Source organism: Perna viridis, chromosome 2 (genome assembly GCF_037379345.1).
Source record: "Perna viridis isolate PV_CMFRI_1.1 ecotype Kerala chromosome 2, ASM3737934v1, whole genome shotgun sequence".
Taxonomy (NCBI): Eukaryota; Metazoa; Mollusca; class Bivalvia; order Mytilida; family Mytilidae; genus Perna; species Perna viridis.
The window spans coordinates 46,116,537-46,139,684 of NC_142446.1; the positions used below are offsets into that span (position 1 = coordinate 46,116,537).

At 36.0% G+C, this 23,148-nt stretch overlaps 1 protein-coding gene across 1 annotated transcript; it reads right to left on the bottom strand.

Moving 5' to 3' along the window:
• Window positions 1-53: 53 nt before the first annotated feature.
• On the bottom strand, window positions 54-17,694 carry LOC148625371 (putative glutamate receptor). Its single transcript, XM_088571051.1, has 10 exons — window positions 17,480-17,694; window positions 11,972-12,162; window positions 10,961-11,143; window positions 10,041-10,232; window positions 9,452-9,546; window positions 8,922-9,012; window positions 7,048-7,375; window positions 4,858-5,075; window positions 1,005-1,270; window positions 54-294 (listed from the first exon to the last, which is right to left on the bottom strand). The coding sequence occupies exons 1-10, from the start codon at window positions 17,679-17,681 to the stop codon at window positions 54-56; spliced, it is 2,007 nt and encodes a 668-aa protein (XP_088427177.1). The 5' UTR covers window positions 17,682-17,694.
• Window positions 17,695-23,148: the final 5,454 nt, after the last annotated feature.

Genomic DNA, 23,148 nt, shown 5'->3' on the forward strand with positions numbered 1-23,148 from the left:
AAAAAACTCATTTTCTGAATGACAAGAAAGTGAACCTACACTTGTGGTTTTCGTCACGGTTTAGATATTTCTGTATTAGCTCGACACCTCCAATATTTATAATTCAACACTTCCCCGAAAAGTGACACAAACGCTACGAATATTCCTATGGCTATCATGTAAAATGAGCTTTGTATGTCAATCAGAGAGATTGCATTGGTGTCTTTAATCTGAGAAGATTTACAGGATGCTAGTTTTGGTAAGTAATTCAATTTCCATTTTTGTAGAAGTCCTCTGTCGTAGATAGCAATTATCCTGTGGGAAAATAAAGCTTGCATTTAACAAAATAAATGGGATTTGATAAGAATGAAAATTATTGTGATACTCATAGTTGTAGGTATCAGTTTTTGTGGCACCTTTATGTAAACCAAATAAATTTCGATAGACTTGATTTCATGGATTTGTGTAAAAAGCTGCTAATATCCCACAAATAATACTTCTTCCACATTTTTACACATTGCCCGGAACGAACTTTTGAATATTGAGAAAAGTTTGTTTGTTTGTTTGTTGGGGTTTAACGTCCGAGCAGCAATATTTCAGCTATATTCAGACGATGAACATGAAATGGATGATTAAATAATCATGAAATGAGAAAAAAGGATGGGTCAAAAGGATAATAGGATCGACAAATTTTGATTGCCACTGGAAAAAGGGGGGATGGGTAAGGTCGGGCAATTTAGCCTCCTGTGGCGGAGCGCAAAGGTTCCTACTCCTATCGAATACCACAGGAGGGTTCTTTAACGTGCGAGGAATGTGGCATCTTTCCCAACACGCCAGGGGTACCCCATTCCACCACCTGGGGCACACATCCCAGTTGCTCTGTAGGCAGAGCGCCTAGCCCCCGGCTAGGTTTCTGAGCACTATTTAGTCGCCTTTTACGACAAGCTTAGCGCTGCTGCAGGCCTATTCTTTTAACACTCGGACCTGCACGGGGCTTGAGAAAAGTTATAAGGGTGAAAACATACTTATCTGTAAACATCTTTGTGTACGGAGAATTGTTCGGAAGTCCAATGGAGAATTGTACGGGGAAAGTGTCCGATGCGGCGAAAGCAAAATCACAATTATTTGCTTTTTCAAAGTCAAATACGTTTCTTTCAACTAGATATGCGTAGTTTCCTTGCTTTACTTTATTGATGTGTTTTTTGCTGTCACCACTAAGAACTGTAGGGTCCGTTCTATTGAACTTGATCACTTTAGACCAAAACGTCTGGTATTCTGGTAATTCTGATTTCTATTAAAGTAATAAAATTTATATTATAATATTGCAATTATCAAAATCCGTCACCAAACTTAAGTCAGAATCTATCACAATCTCTCAATTTGAAACGTACGCCAAGGAGAGTCACCAATCAGAAGCCTAATTTTAAATATTAAATCATTTCCATTCCGGAAAATTAAGGCATCGCCATAATTTCATGGCTTTTTCTTTCAAATTTTGTTGACTTTTAAATCCAACAAGGAAATATTTTCACACATAGATAAGCAAAAGCAGTGGTTATTTATTCTATTTTCTCTATTTTCATTCTATTTTCATATCAAAAATTTAGAAAGTTATCACAAAGGAAGAGACACCCTTTTCGAGAAAGGTACCATGGATGAAATAATTTTTAGTTTCTCTGCATTTTAATAGACAAATTGATAAAAATTGATGTGTTTCTTAGAACACATGAGTAAGTTTATAATAAATACTTAATAAACAAAATCTTATCCCAAGTTTCAATGACGAAATTTGCATATGTGAACGAACGGTTATTTTCGCAAGTTTGTAATTAACACAATCTGAGGGGGGAGGGTAGGTTTTGATAATGTGAAAGTATTTTTGACAAATAAGCTGTAATTCCGCTAAGGATAATTCAAGTAACCTATCAACCAGATCTAATGATTGCATAAATATTTTGTTGTTATAAAAGCTGCGGACAGGTAATAAAAAAGTTCGTTTGCTTTCGAGTTTAATGGGCCTAGAGGGTGTATGGCTATATCATATGTCAATGTAGTTTTTGAAGATGGTAGTTATCAACCTGAAAAAAAACGGTATAGTGTTCTGCTATTTTGCATTACTTAAAGGAGAGGCCAAAAATCAATTGACCACAATACACTTTGATAAGTCAATTAAGTGAAACCGTTATTGTAAGTATCGGAAAACAAGCAACATGTAAAGATCACAAATATAGAATTTCAAAAACGTAAGCAGAATTTTTTCCAACAAAATTTGAATATTTAATCACTGAACAAAAATGCCCAAAGAAAAAAAAAATGGTTGCATTTTAATGCATTTTCAATTAAAAAGAGATAGTAAGACAGCGTAAAATATAACAATATATATCTAAATATTCTCTACAGAATAATAAATAAAATAAACACATTCTTCCTGATTCGATCTGCAACATGGGCTTTGCAAAATGAGTTTGAAGTTGCAAATGTTCACATGTAACATGCAAAATCAATTCCATGAGTTCTTATTTTTTTTACATGAAAATTATTTTAAGTGATTTTTAAACAGATAAATAATAGTTTGACATACTATTTTTCTTTTATTCAATAATTAAGGGATCAACAATAGGAAATTGGAAAGATTCTATAGTCAAGAGAAAGCACCAATAGTACAAAAATAATCATAAGAACACGTATAAATTTAAAGTATTAATTGTCAACCCAGGCTTGATAAACTAAAACTGGGATTCTGACCAGGTTCATTGGTAGAATATTTAATTTTAACGGTTTTCATACGTTTTTCTTAAGCGCGCGTCGATCTGTTCTTATATAAATGATGTCATTCTGTTCTTAAACGAAGGAGGGAAACTAGGACATTGCTTAAAAGTCATGTACTATGGTACGGTGAAAAAGAACGTAACAAAGATATTTTGTAAATGGAGTATTTCAAATAAAATTGGCCTTTACTATCTTATAGACCGAACATAGAGTTTCTTAGTTATGAGTGGCTTATTTCCGTTTCCTAGCATTTACAGCATCTTCGCTAGGCAAGGGTTACGATCCAGCCCCTCCCATTGCGTGAAGTTAGGGACAGGACCGTAATCCTTCGCAAGCGAAGATACTTTTACAGTTGTGATAAATCCCAGATTCAGTTTAATATTTGTTGGTATTTAGATAATAACAAATCAGAATTCGCGAAGTGAACCATAAAGTGGCGCACTTATTCATTCTTTACGTGGAGCAGAAAGACGTGATTGGCTGCCCGAAAATTAGAACTATGACATTACAAATTTTCAATATAACTTTACCACCTTGTCAAAATATGACAACAGAAGTAACGATACTTTCTTATACCAATCAATTCAATTTCACAAACCACTTACTACAACTGCTCTGTAAATGTGTGTATACACCGCAAAAATGTCAGTTAATAACAACTTATAGACATTAAATAGCAAATGAAAGATTGCACCCCTGTTTATAAAATTCTTAATCAGAACTCTTCTATATTTCTAATTTTCTTGATCCGCCCCTGTCCTGAACATTGATGTGGAAAACCAGACCGCAAACCATAGTGGTGCACCGTGTTGGGAAAGATGTCACGTTCCACGCACGTTAAAGAACCCTGCTGTGGTATTCGATAGGAGTAGGAACCTTCGCGCTCCCCCACAGGAGGCTGAATTGCCCAACCTTACCCATCCCCCCTTTTTCTAGTGTCAATCAAAATTGGTCGACCCTTTTATCCTTGTCTCCCATCCTTTTTTTCATTTAATCATCATTTCATGTTCATTTTATCATCATTTCATGTTCATTTTATCATCCATTTCATGTTCATCGTCTAAATATAGATGAAATATTGCTGCTCGGACGTTGAACCCCAACAAACAAACAAAAGAAAACAAACTTATTTTATAACAACTATGTTACCATTGTTTGTTGGGGTTTAACGTCCGAGCAGCAATATTTCAGATATATTCAGACGATGAACATGAAATGGATGATAAAATGATGATGAAATGAAAAAGGGGATGGAACACAAGGACAATAGGGTCGACAAATTTTGATTGCCACTGGAAATAGGGAGAGGTGGGTAGGGTCGGGCAATTTAGCCTCCTGTGGCGGAGTCCTATGGTTCCTACTCCGGGAGAATACCACAGTAGGGTTCTTTAACGTGCGAGGAACGTGGCATTTTTCCCAACACGATGCACAACTATGGTTTGCGGTCAGGTTTTCCGTATTATAGCCTGACAACCCCAGCATGTAACATGTTCATCGTCTGAATATAGCTGAAATATTGCTGCTCGGACGTTAAACCCAAACAAAAACCAAAACAATCCTCTTTCATTCACTCTGCACTTTATTTTGTATGAGAAGCTCGGCGGGTGCGTGCTTCTAGAAAAGCACAGGACACTTACCCTACCTGTAAACCTGGTCTATGCTCAAAATTTGTAGTGGCGTCAGTGTTGCCCATTCACTTTTGTTGCTTTGTACGTATTGTTTTTGTAATTGTATGTTTTTTGTTGTGTGTGTTTGCTTTCCATGTTTGGTCTTTGTCCCTGAATTACATGATTTCCTCTAGAATCTTGGTTCCATTAATTACATTTAAAACCAAAGTTCGGGAATTGGAATCCTAATTATATTCAAAACCCCTTATTTTATATATTTCTTCATGATTTATTACTTGTTTCTAGTTGGAAGTATAATGCTAAATAAGCATGCTTAACCCAACTTCAATCGGGACTAAAATTTAAAGTGGCAGGTGCTCAAAAGATTTCCCTTATAACTATATGTTCATAGTTTCATAAAAATTCATCCATGTTATGATTTTAAGAATACAAATGTACAATAGTATGAATATAAACAAACCGCAGGTAAACTGTGTTTTACCTTGAAAACTGTTTCGTGAGCGGTTCCGCCTGTTATCCCCCACTTATATTTGTCCTGGGTAATTAAGTCTGCAAAGTTATTGATAGGCAATCTATGTTTTTCAATTGTTAGAAAGGCAATCAAGTTGCCGCTGTATGTTGCCATCATTACAATGAAAAATATCCAACAAAAACAGAGCAAAGTTCTTCCAGACATCGATTCAGGCATGTGCACACCTCCTTAAAAATAACAATAAAGTGAAATTATTACCAAACTGATAGGCAACAGTAAAAAAAGTAAATACGAAATGTTAGAGACATAAGTCAAATCATTGCAGACGACATCTGGATGACAATTTGAAATTGCATCGTCTAAAGTATTCTTTTCCAAAACAATATTTTCATTAAGATCTGGTTATTGTAAATAAACTATTTTCAAGCAGAGATAACCTTGACATAAACACCTGACTACTAGCTGTAATATACATTAACATGTGAGAAATGCCGGGAAGCTTCTGCGCATGAAAGAAAAGTTTTAATTTTAAAATCAATAACGTCTCGTAAAATTATATAGTGACATATATTTTTGTACTGAGATGAATTCGAAGTAAATATCTAAAATGACATTGAAGATGCTGTCTCTTTTAATTTATAGATCTTTTGTGGATAAATGAACGGAAACCCTTCTCTTAATTTAGGATTCTTAAAGAGAAGAACATCGTCAATTTATCGATATATAAAATTAAAGATCTAGCTACTTGTCATTCACTAGATTTTGAAAAACTCAGGATCATATGTATAAATAAACAGATCGGCTCAGAATGTGGCACAACCGCCCTTTGAAATTCCGACAATTTGTTGAAAAAAGTGTCTCTTTTAAACTGGCAAATATGCTGTTGAGGAGAAAATCTAGCATGCTGGTCACATTTTCAAGGTAAAAAAAGCTATTGTCTTTGATCTAAACTGATAAAACATGCAAAGTGGTAACTTGAATCGACCAATTTGAAAGACTTGCACTTTTATTGACTTTTTTAATGTTTTATTGAGAACTTCTTTTAGAAAGGTTTTGAATTTATCGTGAGGTAAGGTAGCACGAAGATACTTAATGGTGATGATGTTTTTGCTGTCTTATTTTCACTGCTGACACAATCTGCGTCAGCTCTGCAGACAACTATTCTGTTGAACAAGTAGATGACCTGATGTATGCATTTTTGTATGTATTTTACGTCAAACCAGAAAAACTTTGAGCAATGCTGATTAATTTGACACCACCACTTCCCGATTTCATAAGATGGATTTTTGACCTCCATATTGATTTGCATCAAAATCTGAAATAGGAGTTGCACATTTCGAATATATAATGAAGATACATTTAATTCCATTCAGTGATATAGGATGCCCTACCCCTGTATAACGGAAGGAACGCTCCCATCACTATATCCACCCCACTTGCAGTGAGGGTATAACAACGTCGCTTGATTGATTGATTGTTGGGGTTTACCGCCTGGGCATCGATATTTCAGCCATATTCAGGCGATTAACATGAAAGGGGTGATAAAATGAACATGAAATGATGATGAAATGAAAAAAATGGATGGGACACAAGAATAATACAAGGATAATAGGGTCGACAAATTTTGATTTGTATTAAGCTTTACATCCAAATAAATATTGTTTGAAATTTGTCGACAGGAGCATATTATATTACATTTAATTTACATTATATGTGTATCATTTGTACGAAAAACAAAAATACGTACATATATTGCAAATATCTATATGCTGTACGCGTGTCAAATATGAAGGACGATATCAATCCAACAAAACTGTTTGTTTGCAAGAAGTACTTGGAAAAAAATTATCGAGATAGGAAACCAAATCCATCACCGAAGTGACAAGTCTAGAAATATCACACTTATTTGCAGCAGGTTGAACTGGTTGCATAAATTTATTGAACACATGAAAGGTTTTATTTCACTCTATTAATTAAGATTGTTACTGGGCATTATTAACGACTTAGAGAAATAATATTTAAGGAAACCACGACTCTACCGGAAATCAAAAGCATGTAATCAAGGAACAAAGGCCAGACATTGGAAACAGACAAACACAACAAAGAACATCAAGTTACTAAGATAATACATATAAAGAAACAAAGGTAAATGAGCAAGATAGCTTTTCACTATTATAAAATTAATAAAATCGTGTTTACCTTGCATTAGTAATGCACCATACATGTACCAGAATGACTCAGAGAAATGATGGAGTCCTCTGATTTTGTTTCTGTCCTCGACATTATGATAATATGGATTGCTTCTCTCAAATGCAAATAACAAGAACGATAAAACTGGCAAAGATACACAAATACATATCAAAACATATGGATGAAACGGATCGATCAGCGTCCTCCATTTCAAGTCTTCAGGGTCTGTTTTTTTAAAGACAATCACAGTTTCGTCATAATAATAAGGGTGTGTAAAATCAATCACTTGTGCCCTGTCAGACTGCATGATGATTGCAGCTCCCACCATGTCAACGTCCTAAAAAATACGATGCAATGAAATTAGTTATATGTAAAAAAAACATTTAAGTTTATATAAATAGAGAAAAAAGTTAAGTTACCAGATATATCAAGTCTTTTAAACTTTGAAAAGAAAAAGTCAAAAGCAATATATAGGCCTTCGATGTACAGGGGAATAAGTCTGTCTACGACTCGCCCCGAAACAGCAAATATACCGGTACAGCTAAATTGGGATTGTTTCTTTGTTTGTTTGTTGGGGTTTAACGTCCGAGCAGCAATATTTCAGCTATATTCAGACGATGAACATGAAATGGATGATAAAATGAACATGAAATGAAAAAAAAAAGAATGGGTCACAAGAATAATAGGGTCGACAAATTTTGATTGCCACTGGAAAAAGGAGGGAAGTGTAAGGTCGGGCAATTTAGCCTCCTGTGGCGGAGCGCAAAGGCTCCTACTCCTATCGAATACCACAGCAGGGTTCTTTAACGTGCGAGGAATGTGGCATCTTTCCCAATACGGTGCACCACTATGGTTTGCGGTCAGGTTTTCCGTATTATAGCCTGACAACCCCAGCATGTAACACGCCAGGGGTACCCCATTCCACCACCTGGGGCACACATCCCAGTTGCTCTGTGGGCAGAGCGCCCTAGCCCCCGGCTAGGGTTCTGAGCACTATTTAGTCGCCTTTTACGACAAATTTAGCGCTGCTGCAGCTCTATTCTCTGACACCCGGATCTACACGGGTCATTTTGTTTTGGTAACGGCGGTCATGTTTGTTGATAAAATTAAAGTCGCCTCATCAGTTCTAGACAGAATACCCTTAGGAACATCAATGTTAAGTATTGGTCCAATATGGTCAAGGGAGAAGAGTTTTGAAAAATATTGACGGACGCCAAGTAATGACAATAGCTCACATGGCCCCATGGGAAGGTTAGTTAAAATTAGGGTCTCAAACGACATGACTTGGCTTTACTTATAAATTTCATACCAAAGTAAACTCTTGTGGTTTCAACGACTTTTATTTTGTTTTAAAAGAGGCGTTAATACTTCTTCAAAATTTATCTTACATGGGCCTGTTAATAAATACTTGTCATCTCCAAAGTGCATCAATATAAGTGTTTATTTTTTTAAATTTTAATGGGAAAGGTTTTATAGCTCTGGAGATCAACATGTTAAGCCGCGTCTTTTCGTCTATAAAATTTCGTCTTTTAGTGGCTACTGTTGTGCTCACCACTCCAGGGAAAATGCCCTTGTTAACACGGATATATCAACTTAATGGCTTGTAAATGCTTCTAAACTAATGTGTAGGCATAACTATGTATGCTATCAAAATTATTGTTTGAATCATTCATAAGATTCACAAAAAATGGAGATCAATGAAAAATATTAAATTGAATTTCTTAGATAATGTATAAGTAGGTAAAGAATTATCAAATAGTTGCTGTCGAGGATGTGAGGAAATCAATAACTTACAATGTCTGAAGCAAAAAAAAAGCAATAAAATCAATATCTGAATATATGTTGTTTGATACTTATTTGCATTCGGGTAACAAAGTACATACCCTTCTTTGTAATTGTCCAACCAAACCCGTCCATGAATGATTATTCTGTTCCATTCCCCATTGTCTATCATCTGGTTGTGACAGTTCATAACTATAAAACACACTAAAAATATGATTTTATAATAATTTAAACTCTCCATTTTTATCTGTAGTCTAAAACTATGATCTTATTACAGATGTCCGTTTTTTCCTAGCTTAAAAATTAACTCATGTATTTGCTTCTGCTTTCATTATCTGTTTTCGTTAAATCTGTGAACTTTTCTTCTCTATTGATAGAAATTATATGTTTTGTTGTTTTTAATCAATAAAAGAATAGTAGGATATGTGAAATGTTATGCAATAATGGACTTAACTCAAAAAAGTATTATTTTACATATGAAAGTTTTAGTTAAATATATATCCTTGACTATGTCTCGGGTGTGATAATGAAGTATAATCTGTAACTATTATATAGAATTATTATAGTGTTTGTGTTTCTCCGTAAAGCAATTATATTGTACTTTGCAATTTTCTCTGTACTAAATACTTACGTAAAGTTAAGTCCACCAGCAAGTTCTGTTAAGAGGTCAATGGCTAATCCACTGTATGTCTGTGTTTTATTATCAAACATAGTGAAAGGTTGGTACTGTAATCAATATAATTGAGGTAAGTATAGTATCATTTATTCAAATCTTCTCAGCGTATTTGGGTACCCTTAACCGTAAAAAAAAATTATCTATTCCTTATCTCCCTTAACAACAATTAAAAGTATCATTGTTAAATGTTCCATATAGATCTTTTAAACCCAATGAAGCCGGTGTATCGCATTTTTTTACTTGGATTAAAAAAAAAAGACGTTTAAAATATCACGTTATTAGTATTCAAAACAATGCGTGATATTAGGTTTGTACTATACTTAATTCCGTGCTAAATATCCATTCCTGAACCTTTTTTCATATTAAAATCATTATTTTTGTGTCTAGACTTGCTTTTTGGTACCTTCTTTAGGGCGTTTTTGGAAGAAAATTAGTCTTTATTACCCTAACTAGTTAAAGTTAGTAAGGTAACTTTCTTTATGGCACAAACTTGCGTGATATATATATATTTTTTTAATTTTAAGCAGTTATCGTAAAAACATACCACTAACGTACTGACTAAAAACTTTCGTCTATTAAATCCCATTGCAGCATTAGGAAATATTTCTTTCTGTGTTAAAATACTCCCACTTAACTCTGTATACCCAACGGTGCTAAGACCCCGTGTTCTTCCTTTGACCCACATCAATGACTTAATTGGTATCCATGTACATTCTTCCGTTTCTCCGTTTTCAAACTGGATAAAAATTACAAACCAAACATGATAAAACACAATCAATCAACTATCAAGCATAACCTTAAAAAAAATATTTTAAATTCTAAGATATGTTTACAACCGGGTCCGAAATTTTGCATTTCGGGTAAAACTTCGAAATAATATGACTTACAAACACCTATTTAGAAGGTAATCGATTTAATGAATTCGATTTTAGCTTTGCTATGGCTCTTTCGTTTTTACACGGATATGACAACATATAAACTGACTTAAAAAAGTAGACCGCACACTCTAATTGTGAACCTGACCCATAAGCCAGTTTCGGTGGGATCTTGGTTACGAATTTATTATTTAATATATATATATATATGTATCTTCTTTCATTGTTCTGTATGATGTTAATCTGTTTTATTGGTCTTGGTTAGGGGAAAAGGGGGTGTATAATTTATTCAAACGATGTTGAAGCCACTTACGATGAAGTCACGCTTTCATTTTCCTTTTATACTCGGTTTTAATACTGTTCTGTTAAAAGGTGTACAAGTTTCAGTAGTTATGGGAGTAAACAGTATTGTTTAATCACTTTAAAATATCAATATATAATTATATTGACTGTGCATGTCGTTAAAATATCCTTATCTCATTGGATAATCGGTTTTACACGTAATGCTTCATGAGTCGATGAAAGACATGAAATACATCTGATAGTTTGCTTGAAACATATTTTTAAAAATATTAGTCAGATATATTACCTCGATATTGTCATTCGGTTTTCTGATAAACGACAAGGGATACTGAATGACTGCCACATTGTCTAATGCCGTACTGTTATTTTCTAAACTAGACAGATCACCATTATTGAAAATTCCTAGCAGCCATTTTGACTTGTGTAATAATGATGATCGTAAAACATGCTTACGATGGTAATCAAAAGGCTGAAAAAATTTAAGGCCTTCATGTATTCGTTTTTGTTTCTAAAATTCATATTTTTTTTCTTTAGAATAGTCATTACAAATGTACTTCAAGTCAGCATTGTTTATCCGCAGAATATATCTTGATTCAATTATAAAATATTCACATTTTTATTACCAATCAAATAAAGACATTTAGAATATATTTGTAATCGTACTGGCTTAAATACCGATTCCAAGCTAATAAACGATTTATCGAGCATCGGAATGTCAAGGAAAATATTTCACATCGACAACTTACATGTGTACTTTATAAAATGTGTTTAGACCTCGAATATTCTAAAATACATCGTTGCATTTCAAAAAATCAATTCTAGAAAGAGAGTGGCGTTATTTATCAATAAACTTCAACAAAATTGAAAATACAAAAGTTTTATGGTCGTCATCATGAACTCGTGGATCGTTATGGCGTATCCATCAGCACCATGAAAACTGTTGTATTCAACGGGTCATAGTTTTCCTTTCCTCGTTTGTCTACCCCGGACTTGACTTTTTATGAGCAACTCGGCGGGTATTTCTAGAAAAGCAGAGGACGCTTACCCTACCGGTGCACCTGGTCCATGCTCCCAGTTTTTAGTGGAGTCCGAGTTGCTCATTTACTTTTGTTACTTTGTATGTATGATTTTAGTTACTTTATGTTCTTTGTTGTGAATATCTGTTTTCCATGTCTGGTCTTTGTCCCTGGATTACATTCTTTTGATTACCCTATAACCTTGGTTCCCTTGATTACTCTTACAAATACTGTATATGTCTCTTAACTTAATAAGTAATCCATGAGTATGAATAACATACCTTATCTAAATATTGTTTGCATGTTTCTAAGCGGCACAAAATTGCTGTATTTAAGCTGCTTTCGTCAGAGTCTTTCATTTTCAGATTCACCAGGGTGTCGATCTTTTGTGAAGTCATATATTTTATATCGAGCATTACAACATACGTTCCGATGGCCGAGAGCTTGTATTGCAGTTCACTTGCTTCTTGTGCTGTAATATAGCAATAAAGAGGACAGATCTATCAAAATAGAAAGAATACAACAAACTTGTAGGGCTAGTAAGGTCCTCATAAGAAGTGGAGTTTTAAGTTTGTAATCAAAATCAAGATTGCGTCCAATTATTCATATAACAATTCATACTGCTAAAACAAATAAAAAATAAAATATATTATAAAATATTCAAAATCTGATATTTGCGGTGCATTTGAAAACAATTATTTTTCATAGAAGACTAATTCCTCATTTAAAATATCTTTACGAATAAAAAATCATGATCTTTGAATCACAGAGGGTCTGATTTTAGTCTGACAGGAAGTTAACTACTGTGCAAATAGAAAAGTTTAAAAGTAAGGGACAACTAGTCACGTAAACAAATCGGCGTAAACCAAATTAGGATGTGACATATATCTATCGATACAGCTTCATTTCTATCAAGTCGACTTCTTACACCTGTCTCATATTTAGTATCAAAAATATATTACAAAGTACAAACTATAATTTAAAGTGTTCAACTAATGAAATAAAACTTTAAAAAAATTTCAAAACATGAGAGTTCAACGGATAGATCTTACTGGTGCACATTGTACATGGTCACAGTTTTTTTTAGTGTAGTTCGGGTTGCTAATTTTCTTTTGTTTCTGTGTACAGGGTGTATACTTAGAAAATAAATTTCTTTTATTTCGGCTCGATCTTGCTTTCCTTGTTTTCTCTTTCACGTCTGTAATTTACCCTTACAATACCAGGCGTCGGTTTCACAAAAAGTCGTAAGTGTGAAATTGATCGTAAATCATAACGTCACAATGCTATTTTAGTTAATGACGTCATTACTTACGATCAACTTTACACTTATGACTTTTTGTGAAATCGAGACCAGGATGTTTGTACCATGTTAGATTTCTAAAGAATGAGATGTGTGATTTGCAATACAGGGGTTTTTGTCCTCCAGTTATAGTGCGACAAACACCGCCTGAAGGTAAGTATATTTTGTCATTTCAAAAAATACATGTCGGCATAAGGGAACTTCTATTAAAAACTTGCTGCGTCGTTAAGTTTTCCTGAAAGTTCCTTATTTTACAGCAAGCCAAATTACTATTATAACTGACACAGTAGACAATATTGTTTAAGGAAAATAATATACCTCTACCCAATCGATTTGTTTGGGTTTAACGTCGGAGCAGCTATATTCAGACAATGAACATCAAATTAATAATATTATTTGTTGGGGTTTAACGTCCGAGCAACAATATTTCAGCTATATTCAGACGATGAACATGAAATGGATGATAAAATAAACATGAAATGAAAAAAAAAAGAATGGGTCACAAGGATAATAGGGTCGACAAATTTTGATTGCCACTGGAAAAAGGGGGGATGGGTAAGGTCGGGCAATTTAGCCTCCTGTGGCGGAGCGCAAGGTTCCTACTCCTATTGAATACCACAGCAGGGTTCTTTAACGTGCGAGGAACGTGGCATTTTTCCCAACACGGTGCACTACTATGGTTTGCTGTCAGGTTTTCCGTATTATAGCCTGACAACCCCAGCATGTAACACGCCAGGGGTACCCATTCCACCACCTGGGGCACACATCCCAGTTGCTCTGTGGGCAGAGCGCCTAGCCCCCGGCTAGGTTTCTGAGCACTATTTAGTCGCCTTATACGACAAGCTTAGCGCTGCTGCAGGCCTATTCTTTTAACACCCGGACCTGCACGGGGCGAAATTAATAATAAAATGAACATGAAATGATGATGAAATGAAAAAGGGATGGGACACAAGGACAATGGGGTCGACAAATTTTGATTGCCACTAGAAATAGGGAGAGGTGGTTAGGGTCGGGCAATTTAGCCTCCTGTGGCGGAGCCTTATGGTTCCTACTCCGGGAGAATACCACAGTAGGGTTCTTTAACGTGCGAGGAACGTGGCATCTTTCCCAACACGGTGCACCACTATGGTTTGCGGTCAGGTTTTCCGTATTATAGCCTGCTTGTAACACGCCAGGGGTACTCCATTCCACCACCTGGGGCACACATCCCAGTTGCTCTGTGGGCAGAGCGCCATAGCCCCCGGCTAGGGTTCTGAACACTATTTAATCGCTGTTTACGACAAGATTAGCGCTGCTGCAGGCTTATTCTTTTAACACCTGGACCTGCACGGGGCACCCAATCGACCGATTGATTAATTGATTATTGGGGGTTTTCGCCCAAGCAGCAATATTACAGCTTTATCCAGGCGATGAACATAGAATGGGTGTAAAAATGAACATGAATTGATGATGAAATGAAAAATTGGGAGGGACACAAGGTTAATGAAGTAGACGAATTGTGGTTGTCACAGGAAATAGGGAGAGGTGTGTAGGGTCGTGCAGGTTAGCCTTTTGTGGCGGTGCCCAATGGTTCCCACTCCGAGAGAATACCATAGAAGGGTTCATTAACGTGCGAGGAACGTGACATCTTTCCAAACACGTTGCACCACTGGTTTGCGGTCAAAGTTAGTGCTGATGCGGACTATTCTTTTGACATTCGGACCCGCACGGGCCCTACCCAACTGCAAAAAATGCCTAAATTGACATATTTTTAAATGTGTCACAGAAAACACCTACATATTTAATCTTCTGTAAAAATGGCTAATAATCAATGAGAATGGGATTTCCGTAAAAATATTTCTCAACGAAAATGTCTCCAATTTGGTACCACTTTATAGATAATTCAATCTTCTACATAAATAAACTACGAAAACCTAATTTTCATTACTTTGTTTGTTTGTTTGTTAGGGTTTAACGTCCGAGCAGCAATATTTCAGCTATATTCAGACAATGAACATGACATGGATGATAAAATGAACATGAAATGAAAAAAAAAGGATGGGTCACAAGGATAATAGGGTCGACAAATTTTGATTGCCACTGGAAAAAGGGGGGTGGGTGTTTAACGTCGGGCAATTTAGCCTCCTGAGGCGGAGCACAAAGGTTCCTACTCCTATCGAATACCACAGCAGGGTTCTTTAACGTGCGTGGAACGTGGCATGTTTCCCAACACGGTGCACCACAATGGTTTGCGGTCAGGTTTTCCGTATTATAGCCTGACAAACCCAGCATGTAACACGCCAGGGGTACCCCATTCCACCACCTGGGGCACACATCCCAGTTGCTCTGTGGGCAGAGCGCCTAACCCCCGGCTAGGTTTCTGAGCAAGCTTAGCGCTGCTGCAGGCCTATTCTTTTAACACCCGGACCTCCACGGGGCATTTTCATTACTAAAAAAAAAAAAAAAAAAAAAAAAAAAAAAAAAAAAAAAAAAAAATATTTTATAACTTGGTCTCATTTGCTAAGATACTTCATTAATGCACTGTATCATACAAAAGGTTGCTTGAACAACTGTATTAAGAAAAAACTGTAACTATATCGGTTGATAAAGAATAAAATTTAAAATTCCGAAATGTCCCCATTTTACGGTGTTAAAATAAAGGAAAACCTTAGCGCCTGACTCGATCAGATATGTTTGATACATTATTTTCGTAATTATGAATGCCTGAAATATGAGCTTTACAGTGTCGATATGCTGTAAATAAGAATTTTACTGACACCAATTTTCTAAGGGTAGCGGTAGTATTGTAAACGTTTTAATAAAGTATTTTTACAAAATGGGTTTTCGTGGATAAATTAAGTAAAAACTAGTATTATCCATCAAATTATACAAATTTGAGTCAATCAATAACTCGAAGAATCGAATTTATGCGACTTTTTTTAAGAAAATCGAAAAATCTGAATTTTTTTGCAAATTTTTGATAAATTCTGACTAGAACCTCAGAAATTTTAATTGTGATTGTTATAAAAAGAACATACCAAATAAGCCATTAATTATAAAAGTATAAATATTCTAGTTGTTTTGACAGTGAAAAAAAAAAACAAAAACAACTCGATTTAAGCGATTTTTTTTGTTGGATAAGGGTATATTTTTTCCCTAAACTCCTTAGTGTCACCGCAACCTTTTTGGAACTATTAATACATTGATCTACATGATGGCACCTATATAAATTTCGTTTTTTTCACACGTGATGTCCAAGGAAGACTAAGACTAAAATATCTTGGCTTTTTTGTTAGTTTGATACAAATACTGAATATTCTTTGGGGTCAAATTGATTCGTTAAAGAAACCTGAAAACCATATTTTGAATAATGAATTGGGGAGGGTGCACGAATGACGCTACAACACCATGGACAATTATAAAAGAAAACAAATCGAAAAGTTTGAAGGAAAATGATCGAGTGGTACTGAAGTTACATTGCGACATAAAAACTACATAAAGTATGAAAAACTCCTGTATTTCTGACACTTAACATAGAAATTTAAAAAAAAAGCAGCCAAACCATAATACCATTATGACAAGCCCATGCAGGTAGTAGAATGGGAGTCCCCCTAAAATACTACACACTAGGGGAGACAGGCCATCATACGGAAAAACTAACTGCAAACCATAGATGTCCACCGTATTGGGAATAATGACACGTTCCACGCACGTTAAAGAACCCTCCAGTGGTATCCGACAGGAGTAGGAGCCTTGGCTTCGCTACATGAAGCTAAATTGCACGATCCTAATTCAAGTGCCAATCGAAACGTCGACTCTTTATCTTGTGGCAACCAAAATTTGTCGACCCCATTATCCTTGTGTCCCATCCTATTTTGCATTTCATCATCGTTTCATGTTCATTTTATCATCCATTTCATGTTCACCGCATGAAATATAGCTGAAATATTGTTGCTTGGGCGTTAAGCACCAATCCATTATGACAAAGGATTTTGTTAAGTCTGAAGGTCACTTTACAATGCCTCTAAAGTAAGCGTAAGAAATGTGAATAAAATCCCATAAAATATAAAAAAGTAATAACTAAAAAGAAAAATGGTGTTTCGTCATAATATATACAGATCTTCAAGCAACTGTGTATAATTTAAAGTAAATCCAAAATGTCTTTCACATTATATGATATGACATTTGCACTCTTGAGCCCTCTTTTTAAATTAAATCTTATAAATCACAAAAGAAAAAAAAATTCCAAAAGTGTACAAGCTTTTAGACAGTAATAACGAAATTGTATATAGTTTTAAGTTTATTGGATAAAGGGCTCCCAAGTTACTGTAAGACTTATTAACGGACATTTGTATACCACAATACGACCCGTCTTTGACGGCCATATAAAAACAACGAAATATGCATCCGATTAGAGCTTTGTTGTCATGATTAGTTATAAAGAAGTCGCTGTACCATTGATATTTGGAACGATAAAAAATTATACAAAAGTCTTTCTATCTTAAAATACCAGTCTCTTCTTCATAAACGATGTTGACTGATGACCATTTAAGGTGTGAGATTACAGCAAGCATGGACAAGGAGACTCCTGTTACATTTGGAAAGAGGGGCTTCTTATAAATAAAATCGCCCGGAGGTCTCTTGCAAAGCCCGGGTACCGTAGACATCAACTGGCACCATCTGGATCCCGTCAATGCTGGATGGTCTAGCATTGAGCTAGATAAGTATTTTGAACTTTTAACTGCAAATTTAATGTGAATAAATATCCATTAAGCGTTAAGAAAAAAGATCAGATACTGTTGCTAATCGTAAAACACATTACCTCCAAGAATATCTCTAAATACTTGTATTTGAATACATTTTAGTAACTGTATTTAGAATAATTTCTTAATTTATATTACAAGACAAAGTCACCGGTAATGCCATGAAAATGGCACCTTATGATTTGAAATGAGAAAATGTTACGATAAAAAAAACAACCTTAATAGACATTAAAATAAATCCAATACTGGCCTACCTGTAGCAGATAGTCAAAATCCTAATTGATCTTTTTTAGTTTTGTTTAAGGGGTCTTCCAAAGTACTTCCACAATCAAATCAGTTAGTATTCAATTTTCCATGAGACTTTCATGCAAAAATGATCTTCAAAAAAGTGTTGTATGTTTTTTTATTTGAGAGACCTATATGGTATAACCCATCCGGATGTCGTGTTCAGTAATGTTTTTAATGAACGTTACTAATTTATAGTTTCCTCTCGGGTAGTGTACACGTAGCAAGTCTTCTATGTATAGTACTATTGGGAAAGATTGATTGAACGAATTGTGACTTTGTTAAGATCAAACCAATTTATGCTGAATAATATTGTCATAATTAAGTCTATGTTTGTACATATTACTGCTTATAGATATTTTATAAATTATTTCGCTTGATTTCAAATGTATTTTTTTTAATATTTATCATGCCACATTGATATCAAAGGGCATACAACTTAAAAGACATTTAACTGGTATTTTTTTAATATTATAACAATCATACTGTCGTAATGAATTAATATGCAATCAATATGCAGCCAGTCATTTACATGTATTCCATTTGTCGTTTGTCCTATATTGATTCTCATGATTAGTTGATAAACTTTCATCATTGGTTGGCTCTGAGACTTGATATTTGTAGTTCACTCCTGTCACTATATATATATAACATATAATCTGTTTTTTTTTTTAATAATAATAGTGGGAAATGGAGGCATGGTCATTAAGACTAGTCAGTTCTTCAAGACCATAGACACCTACAACTGTACATTTAGCTCTGCTCTTAACAACGGCTTTTTATAGAGGTTGCAAATTTTGAAGCAAGATATTGAGGGTTTTAAAGTGTACAAACCTCTTTTTAAATAGCATGTACTTATTCATGAAGAAATTGATTGATTGGGGTTTAACGCCCGAGCAGCAATATTTCAGCTTTATTCAGGCGATGAACATAAAATGGATGATAAAATGAACATGAAAAGGAAATGGGAGATAGGACACAAGGATAATGGGGTCGATAAATTTTGATAGCCACCGAGAAGAGGGCCCCATGCAAGTCCGGATGTTAAAAGAATAGGCATGCAGCAGCGCTAAGCTTGTCGTAAAAGGCGACCAAATAGTGCTCAGAACCCTCGCCCAACAGAGCAACTGGGATGTGTGCCCCAGGTGGTTGAATGGGGTACCCTTGGCGTGTTACATGCTGGGGTTGTCAGGCTATAATACGGTTGATTGATTGATTGTTGGGGTTTAACGTCCGAGCAGCAATATTTCAGCTATATTCAGACGATGAACATGAAACGGATGATAAAATGAACATAAAATGATTAACGGGATGGGACACAAGGAGAGTACGGTCGACAAATTTTGATTGCCACTAGCAAAAGGGGGGGATGGATAAGGTCGGGCAATTTAGCCTCTTGTGGCGGAGCGCAAAGGATGGGAAAGATGCCACGTTCCTCGCACGTTAAAAAACCCTACTGTGGTATTATCCCGGAGTAGGAACCATAGGGCTCCGCCACAGGAGGCTAAATTTCCCGACCCTACCCACTTCTCCCTATTTCCAGTGGCAATCAAAATTTGTCGACCCCATTGTCCTTGTGTTCCATCCCTTTTCCATTTCATCACCATTTCATGTTCATTTTATCATCAATTTCATGTTCATTATCTGAATATGGCTACAATATTGCTCCTCGGACGTTAAACCCCAACAAACAAACAAACAAACGGTAAAGCTTGGATTTTTAAGCTTTTTTTAAAGACTTTTTATTTGTCTGGTTTATGATTCAATTCAATTAAAATTTAAGTGCTATCAGATTTCAATTACCCCTGGCTATTGGCTTCATCAGCTTTAGCTCGTCTCACATAATTATGCTCTAGATGTCCTATCATAGTTCCAGCGCACTGATAACTCTGTTTTAAAAAGACAACAACATTTAGTGCTTAATATAAGACATGTGAGCAAAGTTAACGTTTATTTATTCTTTTCGCTAAGACTTCATTTTTTTACTGATCATTCATTCTATTGTCGTTTCCATTTATTGAAGTCACACGGGATGCTATTTCAAGCCCATTCGCTTCACAATGCATTTTCATAACATCTGGAGTAGCATCTCCATGCTCCCAGTTTTTAGGGGAGTCCGAGTTCCTCATTTGTTTTTGTTACTTTTCATGTATGATTTTAGTTACTTTATGTTCTTTGTTGTGTATTTCAGTTTTCCATGTCTTGTCTTTGTGTCCCTGGATTACATTCTTTTGATTACCGCTAGAATCTTGGTTCCTTTGATTACTCTTCTACATATCAAATTGTTATGCTCCACGTTTTTCTCGTGTTATTTTAATCAATCAATATGTATTTTTTTTTATCATCTATTGAAAGCAAAAATTCTCGATTCATGGTGAAGAAAAACACATCTAACGAACGATGTTTTATTTTTGTCTACATATGATATATTTTTATGTGACAATATTAAGATCTGTACCTTGGAGAACATCACACTTAAACCTCCCACAAAGATCAACCAAATCAAGAACGGTAACTCTTACAAAGTGCTAATTCCATATACTATCTATATAAATATTATCTCAGAGGCTAAATTGCCCGACCCTACCCACCTCTTCCTATTTCCAGTGGCAATCAAAATTTGTCCACCCCATTTTCCTTGTGTCCCATCCCTTTTTTATTTCATCATCATTTTATGTTCATTTTATCATCAATTTCATGTTCATTGTCTGAATATAGCTGTTCGGACGTTAAACCCCAACAAACAAACGTCCGAGCGGCAATATTTCAGCTATATTCAGACGATGAACATGAAATTGATGATAAAATGAACATGAAATGATGATGAAATGAAAAAGGGATGGGACACAAGGACAATGGGGTCGACAAATTTTGATTGCAACTGAAAATCGGGAGAGGTGGGTAGGGTCGGGCAATTTAGCCTCCTGTGGCGGAGCCCTATGGTTCCTACTCCGGGAGAATACCACAGTAGGGTTCTTTAACTTGCGAGGAACGTGGCATCTTTCCCAACACGGTGCACCACTATGGTTTGCGTTCAGGTTTTCCGTATTATAGCCTGACAACTCCAGCATGTAACACGCCAGGGTACCCCATTCCACCACCTGGGGCACACATCCCAGTTGCTCTGTGGGCAAAGCGCCCTAGCCCCCGGCTAGGGTTCTGAGCACTATTTAGTTGCCTTTTACGACAAGCCTAGCGCTGCTGCAGGCCTATTCTTTTAACACCCGGACCGGGGACAAAATGATTGAGACCCTTAAATTTAAAAGTAGATAATACATATAAAGAATCAAGGGAACCAAGATTGTAGCGGAAATCAAAAGAATGAAATCCAGGGACAAAGACCAGACATGGAAAACAGACAAACACAACAAAGAACATAAAATAACCAAAATAAAACATACAAAGCAACAACCGTTACTATTTACCAGTTCGTGATGATAACCATAAAACTTCTGAAGAACTTTAATCTTGTAGCAACATACCCCTGTTCCAGAAGTTTAATTGTTAGATTGATTGATTGATTGTTGGGGTTTAACGTCCGAGCAGCAATATTTTAGCTATATTCAGACGATGAACATGAAACGGATGATACAATGAACATGAAATGATGATGAAATGAAAAACGGGATGGAACACAAGGACAGTAGGGTCGACAAATTTTGATTGCCACTAGCAAATTGGAGGGATGGGTAAGGTCGGGCAATTTAGCCTCCTGTGGCGGAGCACAAAGGTTCCTACTCCTATCGAATACCACAGCAGGGTTCTTTAACGTGCGAGGAACGTGACATTTTTCCCAACACGGTGCACCACTATGATTTGCGGTCAGGTTTTCCGTATTATAGTCTGACAACCCCAACATGTAACATGCCAGGGGTATCCCATTCCATCACCTGGGGCACACATCCCAGTTGCTTTGTGGGCAAAGCGCCCTAGCCCCCGGCTAGGGTTCTGAGCACTATTTAGTTGCCTTTTACGACAAGCCTAGCGCTGCTGCAGGCCTATTCTTTTAACACCCGGACCGGGGACAAAATGATTGAGACCCTTAAATTTAAAAGTAGATAATACATATAAAGAATCAAGGGAACCAAGATTGTAGCGGAAATCAAAAGAATGAAATCCAGGGACAAAGACCAGACATGGAAAACAGACAAACACAACAAAGAACATAAAATAACCAAAATAAAACATACAAAGCAACAACCGTTACTATTTACCAGTTCGTGATGATAACCATAAAACTTCTGAAGAACTTTAATCTTGTAGCAACATACCCCTGTTCCAGAAGTTTAATTGTTAGATTGATTGATTGATTGTTGGGGTTTAACGTCCGAGCAGCAATATTTTAGCTATATTCAGACGATGAACATGAAACGGATGATACAATGAACATGAAATGATGATGAAATGAAAAACGGGATGGAACACAAGGACAGTAGGGTCGACAAATTTTGATTGCCACTAGCAAATTGGAGGGATGGGTAAGGTCGGGCAATTTAGCCTCCTGTGGCGGAGCACAAAGGTTCCTACTCCTATCGAATACCACAGCAGGGTTCTTTAACGTGCGAGGAACGTGACATTTTTCCCAACACGGTGCACCACTATGATTTGCGGTCAGGTTTTCCGTATTATAGTCTGACAACCCCAACATGTAACATGCCAGGGGTATCCCATTCCATCACCTGGGGCACACATCCCAGTTGCTTTGTGGGCAAAGCGCCCTAGCCCCCGGCTAGGGTTCTGAGCACTATTTAGTTGCCTTTTACGACAAGCCTAGCGCTGCTGCAGGCCTATTCTTTTAACACCCGGACCGGGGACAAAATGATTGAGACCCTTAAATTTAAAAGTAGATAATACATATAAAGAATCAAGGGAACCAAGATTGTAGCGGAAATCAAAAGAATGAAATCCAGGGACAAAGACCAGACATGGAAAACAGACAAACACAACAAAGAACATAAAATAACCAAAATAAAACATACAAAGCAACAACCGTTACTATTTCCCAGTTCGTGATGATAACCATAAAACTTCTGAAGAACTTTAATCTTGTAGCAACATACCCCTGTTCCAGAAGTTTAATTGTTAGATTGATTGATTGATTGTTGGGGTTTAACGTCCGAGCAGCAATATT

Bases quoted from the DNA above. Each gene is read 5' to 3' on its own strand.
- LOC148625371 (XM_088571051.1), bottom strand. From the start codon at position 17,681: ATGCTAGACCATCCAGCATTGACGGGATCCAGATGGTGCCAGTTGATG. The intron at 9,013-9,451 runs GTAAGTATTTAG...TGTGTTTTATAG, and splicing joins GCTGGTGGACTTAACTTTAC to TTATGAACTGTCACAACCAG. The intron at 1,271-4,857 runs GTAAAACACAGT...TTACTTTAATAG, and splicing joins CTCACGAAACAGTTTTCAAG to AAATCAGAATTACCAGAATA.